Raw genomic sequence first — 12,696 nt, forward strand, 5'->3', positions numbered from 1 at the left:
TATCTCTCTCCCCAGTTCATCCACACTCTGGAAATCCAGCGCACTTTCTCTCCAAGAGATCGGGCCTATGTGGCATCATTGCTTACTGTGTCACTGCATGGGAAGCTGGAGTACTTCACCGACATTCTCAAAACACTCCTGAATGACCTTGTGGAACAGTATGTGGCCAAGAACCCCAAGCTGATGCTGCGAAGGTGAGTGAGCCAGCCATGGCCCCACTGCTATCTACCTGAGGGGACAGAGCCTTTCTGTCCAGCTGGCAAGCTCTGAAATGCCTGTGAGTAGGATAATATCATGGCATAGGCTGCAGCTGTAAGACCAGTGTGTGTCCAGACAACGTGCATCAAAAGGGAGGAAGCAGTAACAATGATAGCCCTCTCTCCAGTCACCAATTGGCAGGGAATATAGCAGGGAAGGTGTGAAATGAGTAGGAAGCTGAAGTTGCCCACCCCAAATTCCTCTTCTTTTGAAGCTGCTGTACATTAACTCACTCGTTGTGTTCAGATGCTAGGGCTCTGCCAAGTCTGCTAATCTCACTTTGCTGTTTAGAGGTCCCTGGGCTCACAGTCATGCCATGTTTGGAAGCTAAACTGAAATATCTCCTGTGTTTGGATCCTCATTAGCCTCCTGTCTGGTCCATCCTTCTGATCTGAAAAAATTTCCCTTGGTGAGACCTACCAGAGGCTTTCCTCTGTCCCCTGCTTGCTTTTCTCTCCACTTCTGTAATTTGGTGCCTCCTTCAGGATGAAAAGTGCCTTAAATAAGTGGTATCAAAAGCATTAACCTTACTGGTCTCTAAAGTCCTTTTTTCCTCTTCCTTGATCCTGTCATCATTTAGTGTGCTCTTTTCTCAAGGAGAGTGATCTTTATCTCCAAATCCTTCCCTGCTCTGCACCGTATTCCTGTGACCAACCTCATGCTCTCTTTCAGGACAGAAACAGTGGTAGAGAAGCTGTTAACCAACTGGATGTCCATCTGCCTGTATGCGTTTGTGAGGGTGAGCTCTTTGTCCTTTTGTGGTGTAGAGGTGCCAAAAGAGGGGAGACAGCCACAGCTTTTCTTTGTGCCTCGTTCATAGCTGAAATAATGCCACGAGTCATCCTGTATTTCAGGGTGGGGAACGAGAGAGTTGGGCTGTTCACTGGGGACAGGGATGCTTAAATCGGCATTAATACTACTCATTGTTTCCAGGATGTCTCACCAGATCGTGGAGGGCTCAGTGTAGCTCCTTTATCTTGAGACACGCTGGTCTGTGCATGGGGAGGACAGATTCTGATCTAATTCCTTTCCTGGAGAGGGGGTGGCAAGGAGAGTCTCTCAGATTAGCAATGCGGAGGCAGAGCAATGCCTTGGTCTTGTGCATCCACCTGGTAGTTGGCCCGTGCGCTTTCCCTGTGCGTGGAGCAGGAGCTCTCAGCAGAGGCTCTGTCTTTGCCCGCTGTATCCTCAGTCCTGCTCCTCCTCTGCTAGGGTGTCTGTGTTTCCAAGCCATTGGGTCCTGCCAGGAGGAGCAAGCTGAATTTCTCTCAGGTGAAACTCCTTCCTTTCTGTGCCAGGATTCTGTTGGGGAGCCCCTTTACATGTTGTTTCGAGGAATCAAGCACCAGGTGGATAAAGGGCCAGTTGACTGGGTGACAGGGAAAGCCAAATATACCCTGAATGACAACCGCCTTTTGAGAGAGGACTTGGAGTACCGGACTCTGGTAAGCACCAAATCTTTTGTTGCCTCTGGGCTCTCTGGTGTGACAGGGCTGAATGTGTCTGCTCCCATTATTGAGGCAGAAGTGCAGCATCCTGCCACTGTCTCCTGGGAGCCAGATTTGGCACATCGAAGCCCTTCCCCAACGCTGTTGAACTGGCTTCCAGCTCTTAACACAAGACTGAGAACATGGTGTTTAACATCTATGATGTTTTCTTTGCTGAAACTCTTCCAGTGAAAGGACTAGCTGTTAACTTGCCCTAATGCCAACCATCAAAGGTGTAAATGTGTCAGATGTAATCTTATCAGCTGAGTAGCTGTGACCTTTTCTTTTCTTCCCCAGACCTTAAATGCTTTGACACAAGCAGGAGCTGCTGCAGGAGGGGCAGAGGACTCTCAAGGGATTTCTGCAAAAGTGCTAGACTGTGACACCATAACACAGGTGAAGGAGAAAATCCTAGATCAGATCTATAAAGGGACGCCATACTGTCACCGACCAGACCCAGACACCCTGGACCTTGGTGAGCAGCCCTCCTTGGTGCCAAAACTGCGAAAGTGGAAGAGTGGTCATTTGCTATCTGCGCACAGCACCCTGGCATGCATGATGTTTGTCGTTCTCTGCTGAGTGTGCAGAGTCACTGACCAAGGATCTCGTACTCAGGCTGGACCCAACAAGGCATGAGGCAGGGAAGAGGCTAATAGCAAGAGGCAGGGGTGGGAAAGAAGCAGTTGGGTCCAGCCCCTTCTATTTCATGGTGTTCTTTGCCAGACTTGGACCATGGCAATGGCTTGGGCAAGGGGACACAGGAGAGGAAAAAAAAAAAAGCATGGAGAACATGTAGGAGGGAAGGATGATTTGAGTGCAGTGCAGAGATGCTGTAGTCATAGGCTGGCTCTTCCTGCCAGTGAAGTCAACGGCAGCATCTCAGTAATGTATGTCAGAGAGGATTTTTGCCCACAGTGATTAATGAAAGGTAGAACTCGTACTGCAAGGGAAACCGCTCAGTTTTCCATCATCTTCATTCTTTGGCTGTTGCTGAGTAGTGGTGACATTTATAGATGAGCACGTACTGGGGGAATAGTAGCTAATAAGGACTATGGGTGCATATTTGTGGTTTGAATCACCTGCTTGAAGAGTTACAATCTGACAGAATTTGTAGGAACTTGATGAGTGGAGCCTGGGAGGCCATGAGTGCACCAGTCCCTGTGCTCCGAGAGACTGTCCTGTGACTGCAGGACTCAGCATTGTTACAGGCACTTGCTCAGGTTATGTTGTCTGTGAAATAGCATGGGTAAAGGTTGAGGATCAGTGGGTGTGTAACGAGGTCAACCAGGTTGAAGCACAGCAGACTTCAGAGATGCCTCAAATTAACAGTTTATCTTTTCATTTTCTCTGTTTTAATGGCTGTAGAGTGGAGATCAGGGCTGGCAGGTCATCTGATACTGTCTGATGAGGATGTGACATCTGTTGTTCAAGGAACTTGGAAGCGCCTGAACACTCTTCAGCATTACAAGGTCAGAAATCAGTCTACCGTTGCCTTGTCTCTCCTCTCATCTTCTATACTCTGTTATGTTCTATTTGTGGCTCTGGCTCCTGGCGGATCACTGTCAAACGGTTGGAGCTTTCTTGCAGCAGCATATTCAGCTTAAGTCAGTGCCATGGCCTGTACTCTGACTTCAACAAGCATAGTCCCCTCCTTAACCTGAACCTGAGATGTGGGCAGGTGTAGAGCTTGGAAGGAGACACACAAGTTCATGCCTGGTGGCTGTTGCAATGAAGGCGATGCTGCTGGATCTGTTAATGTTCCAGTCCAAATCAGTTAGTAGGTGATGGCACACTGATCTGTGAAGTAGCTTCTAAGAACGGAAAGAGGGGTTTTTTAACTACCTTGCACCAATGTGTCAGATCTTGCACCAATATGTCATACCTTGCTGCAACATGTTCTAGCTGTGAATAACCTCGGTCCCTGAGTATTACCATCTTCATTGTACTTTGCACATTAGTTTTTTAATTGGTACAAACGAGATTCTCCCACCATCAGGAAAGAGAGTGTCGGTGCCCCAAAATCTCTGTTTCTGTCCCTATTTCTAGTAATGGTATAGTCTGTTTTGGTCTACAAGCACTTGCCTGTTGTGCTGATGAGAAACATGCCGTTTGTTCTGAATGTTGATTTTTGCTTGTGTGCAGGTGCCTGATGGAGCAACAGTAGCACTGGTCCCACGCCTGACCAAGCACATCCATAGAGAGAATCAGGATTACATCCCAGGAGAGAGTGAGTCTGATATGTTCTCATAAAATGATTTTGTAGCACTTGCTGGTTAGTGGGACAAGTCTCTTGCCATAGCCCTAGCTCTATGCTGCTAGAGAAGGCTGATACATGATTTGGACCCTCATAGGATTGTCAGGAAAATGAAAGCTTGAGCAGGTGAGATGAAATGCAGAAGAGTGTAAAAGCAGAGGAGAAGCCAGGCTGGGCAGGAAAATGCAGGATAAGCACAATTCTCTAGTTCTGACTCTAGGGCTGAGCGCAGTCTGCAACTTATAGGAATCTTAATACCCTCAGGTGCTGAGAATGGCCTGAGGGTGGTGATGGGGATGCCAGGCAGTTACCTTACTGCTGGGCAGAGCGAACAGCTCCATGGATACTCTGGTGGTGTGAGGGACAATAGCCACAGGCTGCAGCTTAACAGGTTCAAACTGGATGTGGAAAAAAACCTTCTTCAGCAGAAGGGTGGTGCAGCCCTGGAACAGACCACTGGGATAGCGGAGGATCTCTGTCTGGGGAAGTTTCCAAGACCTTGAAGGGTTTGGGTGGACAAAGGCAACCTGCTGTAGTGCTAGAAAGAGTTGTACTCTGCGCAAAAGGCTGGATAGAGGCCTCCAGAGGTTCCTTCCTATTTGTGTTTCTATCATACTTGAAATCTTGCTTCCTTGGGGGTTACCTGGCCAAGCTGTACTGTGAGAGAACTGACACTCATCTGTAAACAATTGCTTGTTTTAGAAACACCAATGCTGGAGGATGCAGATGAAGGTGGGATCAAACTTTGGCACCTGGTAAAACCAACAGAAGAGCCAGAGCTTCCCAAACATCGGCGTGGGAGCTTAAGAGATCGGGAGCGAGCCAAGGCAATCCCAGAAATCTATCTGACACGTCTACTCTCAATGAAGGTGAGAAGCAGCACAGATTTTGTTGTCTTGCCTTCCTTCATATCCCCCAGCAGATTGCAGGGTTGTGTATGAAGATCCCCTTTGCCTGGGTTGATGCATGTGCTGGTTGCTTCTCCTCTGATCCCACCACTGCAGTGTCAAACTTCTACTAATGGCTTAAGTTTTGCAGAGCCTCTAGGAGAGTGAGAAGTGGTTTTATTCCTGTGTCCACCCCATGTCTGTCTTTGTGTGACCACAGAAAAAAGCAGGTACCCTGTGCTTTGCAGCAGAGTTTCTTTAGCAGGAGCGTCCGCTGGGCTGCTGTGTCTGCTCACCTTCCACCTCATCCAGGGCCGAAAAGATAGGACTGACGTATCTGCTGCAAGTTACTTACTGCAGCAAGATGATGCTAATAGTACACACCAGCCATGTACAGATTCAGCTGCAGTCATAAATCAGGCATAGTGCCTGCTCACATTCTCCTTTTTACTTTATTCCAGTGTCATTGTTAAAAAATTGACCCAGGAACTTGTCCCTCTGCTCTGTTAAGAAAGGATCAGCTTTTGGCATCCAGGTTCCCCAGCAATGCCCTGCTTGCAGTAGTACCGTTCCTCAAGGGACAGCCTAGGCACTTTGCCAGGCAGTGCCTGTGTTCTTCCCACGTTTTCTGAACTTCCTCTTGCTGCTGAGCAAACCCCTTCTCCTTGTTCCAGTCTGGCTGAATATAGCTGCTGGCAGCCAGCAGTCCCCCTCCACGAGGCAGTCTCTACGGTTCAGTGCCATTCTATCGTGCTGCAAGCTCTCTCTCCAGTAGCAATCCCCTTTACCTGCAGTGGCTCTGAGTACATCTGACTCCCCTCTGTGTTTTGTGTTGTTCGTGAGCTGCTCCTTGGCCTCTGTTCCAGAAACTGCTGGGGCCTCCTTTCTCCTTTGCTGCTCCCTGCAGTGGAGGGGAGGTAGCTTTGGGCTGCTGAGGGGAGTTTGCTGAGCAGAAGAGGGTAACCTCTCATCTCCCTGAGCCCTGGGCTCTCCGCTCTCCTCGGCCTGTGCTGACTCTGTCCTGCTCGGTTCTCCACAGGGCACTCTGCAGAAGTTTGTGGATGACCTGTTCCAGGTCATCCTCAGTACCAACCGCCCTGTCCCACTGGCAGTCAAATACTTCTTTGACCTGTTGGATGAGCAGGCAATACACTATGGGATCGCAGACCCTGAGACCATCCATATCTGGAAGACAAACAGGTATGGTGTTCCTGTGCGCCCTGGAGGAGGCACTGCTAAGCTGTCTAGAGCTGGTCACTTGCAAAGTGACAGCCACCTTTGCCTGAGGAGGAGCAAAATGGAGTGCAAGGCAGAAAAGCATGGTGTGAAAAGCTGTTTTTGCTGGGAGGGCAGAGCTGGGAGATGCAGTAATGTGCAGAACACCTTTCATGACTAGCTCCTACCTTTGCTGATACCCTGTTGTGCTTCTGTCTTCTCTGCAGCCTGCCCTTGCGGTTCTGGATCAACATCATCAAGAATCCCCAGTTTGTTTTTGATGTGCAGACGTCAGATAACGTGGATGCCGTGCTCCTGGTCATTGCGCAGACCTTCATGGACTCCTGTACAATAGCTGACCATAAGTTAGGGCGGGTAAGTACGGAGGGAGAAGGGAGCATGGTTGGCACAGATAGTTGAGCAGTGCTGCCCCAGGAAGGCAATAATGTTTATGTAGCATCACTGGGACAGCAGGCCAGGCCCATCCTCGCTCCCATGTGCCACTGGAGAGTGATGGGAACTCCTGGGAAGAGAGGAGGGAGGAGCTGATTTTGTTTAGCATATGAGAGAATTTGTTGAGGGGTGCTCTTTATTCACAGCTTATAGCTACCTGGGGGACAGAGCTAAACTCTAGCTGGCTGTGGCAGGCAGTGTAAGTCACAGGATGCATCTTGGGAGATTCAGGTTGGCCATTAGAAAAACTTTTTACCACCACTACTCACCCTGTGCTGAGGGTGGAACAGTCCTGCACAGGTCACCAGAGATGGGATGGATGGATCTCTGGAGGATTTCAGAAATCAGCTATGCAAAGCCATAGCCAATGTGATCTCACACTGGTGATCACCCAGGTCCAAGTGGAAGGCTGGACTAGGGATCCCAGAGGTCCCTTCACCAACACATCTCATGGTTCCTCAGACTGCATTACTAGAAGGGAGCCTGGTATTTGAAGTGCCTCTCCAGGCAGAGGACAAAAATTCCCGATCCTGAATGAATGACAGAAAATAGCGGTGATGGTGTTACCTGCTAAGGTTAGTCCACAGCATGATGAAGGAGCTTTTTGTAATCAATTCTGGTTTTGGATGTTCAAGGACTCTCCGATCAATAAGCTGCTCTATGCCCGGGACATTCCTCGCTACAAGCAGATGGTGGAAAGGTAAGCAATGAATGTGAGGAGTTGTAGTTTAAGCAGTAAGAGGGAGACTAGGAGGAACAATACACTAATTGCCTGTATACCACTGTGTAGGTATTATGCGGACATTCGTCAGACCATCTCTGCTAGTGACCAGGAGATGAACTCTGCCCTGGCTGAGCTATCACGGGTAAATAAAATTGTTACAGAAGTCACCCTGGCCCCTCACCTGTGCATCTAAGAGAAAGCTAGTAATGCAAAGATGAGCTATTCCAGCTGATTGTGCAGTTCTGCTCAGACATACTGACCGTTTGCAGTGGCTGTTCTGCCTTTGTGGCACCACTGGGAGGGCAAGGGTCTGCCCAGCTAGTGCTGAAGAGAAAAGTGTAGTCAAGGATTCAGGGCAAGGAGTACATGTGATTTTTTTTTTTTTTTTTTTTTCCTTTGCTAGGAACTACTGGTGAATTCCCTTTCCTGTTGCTTTGTGCAACAGGCACATTTCCTAATGAGTTGTGAGGGCGCAGAATTTAGCAGAACAATTGTTAGGTGTCTCACGGTTTTGTCTAACTTCCTCTCTTATTCAGAATTACTCAGGTGACCTCAATTCCCTGGTGGCTCTACATGAATTGTACAAATACATCAATAAGTACTATGACCAGGTGAGTGTGTGTTTCCAGCAGGTATAAACATGTCCTCCTCCTTTTACCATCCAACCAAAAAAAACCTCCAAAAATTAATAACTAAGAGCAGCCAGACTATTACAATGCTGCGTATTGTTTCATTGGCATGCGTAACTTCCATGTCGTAAGTTTGCTTTATTCTTATTAAAGAGGAAATCACAAAAAAGGACTTAGCTCTAACTTGGAGGCTGTTGGGATTTCATGTACCTTTCTTTTTCTTTTTTTGACTCTGGTATCCAAATAATCCAAATACTTCAAAAATGAAATGCAGTTAGTTCAGATTCATTTACTAAAGATACCATTTTCAGATGAGAAGTTTAGCATTCTTTTTGTACTATGAAGTTTATAAGTTATTAGTACGAATCTAGAATACTTATTTTGTGGTTAATTTGAGATGAATTACTACATACCCACTCTAGACTTGAGCACCCTAGATTCCAGCTTGGGGCTCTCCACTGTGCATGGAGTTGAGCTGGTTGACAGTGTTGTGTGCTGGAGAAGGCTGCCAGTGAGCTCTGTCTCGTTGCAGATCATTACTGCCTTGGAAGAAGACCCAACAGCACAGAAGATGCAGCTCGGATATAGACTACAACAGATTGCAGCAGCTGTGGAGAATAAAGTCACAGATTTGTGACAGGCGTAGACAGACTGTTCTCCCCTGGCTGAACGGGGACAGTGCTTGTCCCAGCTATATGCAGGGTGTCCTGCTGCAATTGGAACCAGACTCTCCAAGGAACCCGTGGGTGACATGAACAGGGATGGCCAAGGCAGTACGAAGTACAAGCGTCCTTGCATCTCAGAGAATATTTTTTTACAGTTTTTTCTTTTTAAAAGCAAAACAAAACAAAACAAGAACTTTGGTTTTCCTCTGGCAGACTGTCAGGAGGACTACTCAGCTCGTTCCTACGGATGTTACGTGAATGTGCCAAGTTTCCAAACAACGTTGAAGAGCCAGGTGACAACGCTGACCACCATGTCTGTGGAGTCCTCGGCCTTGTACGGACACTCTTGCCAGTGCTGGGAGACTCCCCTGCTGCAGCGCTCCCTTCAGCAGGGACGCAGGAAGCTTTCCACAGGCCGACAGCTGTGCCAGCCTCTGTCCCCAGCTAGCGAGCACTCCTGCAGTATCCCACCCGAGAAGCTTCCTTGCAGCAATGTCCCCACTGGTTCTGGGTGTTGGATGTAGAAAGGAGAGTGTGTGATGGCAAAGGTCTCTTGCTCCCCAGCGTTCCGGTCTCTGACGGCTCATGCGTGACACCTGCTTGGATGTAATGTGCTCACCAGCATGCGTGCTTCCCCAGGGGCCTACTGTAAATGGACAGCACCCCCCACCCTTTCCCTCAGGACAAATTCAGCATGTGAGAGTCGCTGCCTGGCTCGCCTCGGTCTCCACTGACCCAGCTTGGGATCAGCCTTCCTGGTTCCTTGTGGTCAGCGGCTGTCCTGCTCTTTGGAAAAGCACAACAAATGCCTTGTGCCACTTCCCCTTCCTCTGGTGTCTAGCTGTTCTGCTGCTCTGAACTGGACTTGTAAATACCCTCAGAAAGTTAATGTATTTAAATGCTAAAAGAGAATGTTTAATTTTGTGGCTTTGAGACAAAGCTTTTCTTGGAGAAGTATCTCTGTGCACTTCTACTGACAAACGTCTGTCAGCACTGGAGCAAAGTTTTCTCCACTGCTTTGTCTGCAGGGATCACTCGTAGATGTCTCTGTTGTCGTAACAGCAGCTTGCTTTTCCCCGCAGCTCAGTTCAAGGCTTAGCTGTGTGCTCATCTGTTAGGCTTGCCTTACACCTTACTCACAGTTTCACTTCCCAAACTCTCCTGTTGTGGCACATAGAAGGGTTATTTGGTGAGCTGTGAACTCGAGGAAGCCGTGAAGCACAACTGCGTTGTTCCCAAGGAGCGTCAGGTGTCCTGCAAACGGGAATGATTCATGCGAGGAAGGAGAGGCTGGAGCAGGCACAAGTGCAGTTCGTTGCCAGCTGTCACTGGGCAGCTCCTCGCTGCTCCCTCCTCAGTTCCTGTGCCATGTGAACAAAGTACTCTGCCCTTCTGGGAGCAAATTCCTATATATAAGGGTGCCCTACTTGTTCTCATCCCCTGCTGCTAATTCCACACTGATGTCCTGCGTGCCTGGGGCAGGTAGACAGGTCTGACTCCTCTGTCACTTCCCCGAGATGGTGACTGTGCGGGCCAGGAGGGACCAGAGCTGAAACAGGGCAGGATCATGTCCCTACCTCTCTTTACATTGCATATAGCAGTAATTCCAGGCCTATCAGATCAGCCCTGTGGCTTTGTGTGAGTGCTGCGCAGTTGCAGATCTGTTCTCTGAGCAATATAATAACAAGCTAATGTTGGCCTCTCTCCCTAAAAAGGCAGCTCTCTCCTGTGACCCTCTCTCAGCAGTATTCCCGGGTACTCTGTGTGCCCAGAGTATGGCCAACATCCCTGTGCCACCTCCTGCTCCTGTCCTGTACAGAGCACCAGGCGAGCTGGCTGGCTGCTGCCAGGCAGAAAGGGGGGACAGAGTTCACCTCTCTTTCCCCAGGGGGGCATCAGTTTGGGTCTCGCTCCTACCTGACCGCCCGTTTCCATGAAACTTGTGGGAACTTAGCATCTCTGAAACCTCTGTCTTGATCAAATCTGATTAAACCAGGTCAAAAAAAGCTGAGTGGAGGAAAGGACTGGCAGATGGGAAAAAGCAGATACAATGCATGTTAGTAAAGCCCATTCCCTTAGGTGATTCCTCGGTTTGAGGCAGATGCAGGTATAGTGGTGGAGTAGCCTTGTCCCCTTGTGCGTTGACGGATGGACTTTCTGCCCCAGACAGCAAGGCGTAGTTTGTGGCCTCTCCAACTTGCTGAGTGTCTGCCAGGAGCCACAGGCTCTCTGCTGGATTTATGGCTCTGCAGACTGTTAATGTCTGCCCCTGTTTTTGCAGAATAATCTCTGTGCTTTCCCAGAACAGGGTGGCTTGGGGCTTAATTCTGAATCCACCTCACATTGGCAAAGGGAGGAGGACTTGGTGGCTCTCCTGGAACTGTAGGGACAGGAGTCCAGGTGTCTGCTGAGAGTGCAGCCTCTGCCAACGTGGCTGACTTAGGCTGTAGGGTGAGTGGGCTCCACATCCTCTTAGCTTCTCAGTAGTGCTCCTGGATGTTGGAAATGATCAGCTTTCTCCGAGTGCATCTGTGAAAGTCGGCTTTTATTAGAGCAATAATCAAGACTTAAAAATAGAGCTAAATGTAGGTGATTGACTTATTTAATGTCTTGAGCTTGTCCTTGCATAGCTGGACGGGAGGCACTGCCCAGCGCAGGTGCAGTGAGGCTGGAAAGCTGGTAGTGCCCATCTCTTCCCATCCGTCTGTCCCTGGTGTTCTGGGTACTGGCATCCTCCTCCCCTGCGGACACGCACTGAAGGCCCCTCGCTGGGATCAACTTGGGTGTTCATCCATGGCCTCTCTTCTCTCCGTCCGTGCCCCTCTCCTGTGGCAAAATCCGTTAGTATGACAGGGTTCTGTTGCATTTAAATTTGCACAAAACAGGGTTTGTTATGAAGCTCCCTATTGTGGGGAAGATTTATTTATTTATTTCTCATGATCCTTCCAAGTTTCTTCCAGTCCCTGCCTGATTCCATGACCAGCTTTTCAGGCACTCCGGAGATGGACTTTCCTTCTCAAGGATGGAGAATCCTCTCTGGATGTTCCTGTTTTCTTACAGGTAGCAAGTTCTGTGGGCACCAGCTGAGAGTGCCCTGCCACAGCAACCGTTCCCCTTCTGCAAGACATAAGTGCAGCAAGGGGATGTTGCTGCTTTAATCATATTCTTAGAAAGGTGATGTTCTTGAACAGCAGGCATTAAGATTTATTTAGTACCGCGGTCAGAGAAAGAAGCTTGCTTCCACTGTGGTCTGGATGAAACGCCGAGAACTGGTCAGTATTAAGATAAATATCTGTTAGTGTATTTGAATGTGTCTCCTGTTGGCACGACTAAGAGCAGCTGGCACCCATGTGATGTAGATGTGAGAGTGCTTGCTTTCATCTGTCTGGTGGCAAATTTAGACTGTACCTGGAAGCTTTTTCTTTTCTTTTTTTTTTTTCTTTTGTAGAAATGATGGCTAATTTTTTTTTTTAATTAAAATAGAGGGTTCTCAGATGCTGCTGCCTCGGTGGAATGCCATTTCTTTTTCAGGGTGTGCCCCGGTTGCAGCAAGATGCTGCTTTTTTGGTGCCTTTCTTGTTGGGATGATTCTTTTGGTTTCTAGAACACCCAGTGCGTTTGGTCTAATAGTCTTTCTCCCAGTCCTTTGTCCTGGTGACTCTGCCCTCTCCTTGCCTTGTGACTTGGTGTCTCTCTGTCTGTTATGGTATGGCCTGACCTGCATTTATGCCCTGCCACACCTTGAGTTCTGCTCAGAGCACCTGAGGTACTGTCTTTCTCAAATTGGAATTAATAATTAATATAAAAAGCTTGAAAAAATCTGAATTTTGTTACATAGTGTAATAACTGTTTGTAGATACTGTTCTGAGATGTAGGAATCTATTGGTGATATAAGAGGTTTTGTCTGTAAATAATCAGTTTAGAGTCCAAATGATTTTAATAAAGAGAATTCTTACACAATAATTCAATAAATTTTAATATACAACCTGCGTGTCATACCTGTGTTGCACGATGATGCAATTGTCCAGAATCTGTTTGCCTCTTTTTTCTTCCAAAGTGGAAACTGTCTACTCCTGAGCACCAGGACCCGGGAGCAGTGCCCGGAGCGTGGGGCTTTTCCCTCC

At 48.3% G+C, this 12,696-nt stretch overlaps 1 protein-coding gene across 5 annotated transcripts in view; it reads left to right on the top strand.

Moving 5' to 3' along the window:
• Positions 1 to 12,557, top strand: part of PLXNB1 (plexin B1) — an 84,114-nt gene extending 71,557 nt beyond the window's left edge. For all 5 annotated transcript variants that reach the window (XM_029995886.1, XM_029995888.1, XM_029995887.2 and 2 more), the window contains 13 exons: positions 16 to 194; positions 931 to 997; positions 1,557 to 1,703; positions 2,043 to 2,220; positions 3,111 to 3,214; positions 3,888 to 3,972; positions 4,702 to 4,868; positions 5,926 to 6,086; positions 6,329 to 6,476; positions 7,190 to 7,254; positions 7,345 to 7,420; positions 7,815 to 7,889; positions 8,440 to 12,557. In XM_029995886.1, the coding sequence (XP_029851746.1) occupies positions 16 to 194; positions 931 to 997; positions 1,557 to 1,703; positions 2,043 to 2,220; positions 3,111 to 3,214; positions 3,888 to 3,972; positions 4,702 to 4,868; positions 5,926 to 6,086; positions 6,329 to 6,476; positions 7,190 to 7,254; positions 7,345 to 7,420; positions 7,815 to 7,889; positions 8,440 to 8,544 (1,557 nt within the window). In that variant the 3' untranslated portion in view covers positions 8,545 to 12,557. The remainder of the gene's footprint in view (positions 1 to 15; positions 195 to 930; positions 998 to 1,556; positions 1,704 to 2,042; positions 2,221 to 3,110; positions 3,215 to 3,887; positions 3,973 to 4,701; positions 4,869 to 5,925; positions 6,087 to 6,328; positions 6,477 to 7,189; positions 7,255 to 7,344; positions 7,421 to 7,814; positions 7,890 to 8,439) is intronic.
• The last annotated feature ends 139 nt before the right edge of the window (positions 12,558 to 12,696 follow it).

Source organism: Aquila chrysaetos, chromosome 20 (genome assembly GCF_900496995.4).
Source record: "Aquila chrysaetos chrysaetos chromosome 20, bAquChr1.4, whole genome shotgun sequence".
NCBI lineage: Eukaryota > Metazoa > Chordata > Aves > Accipitriformes > Accipitridae > Aquila > Aquila chrysaetos.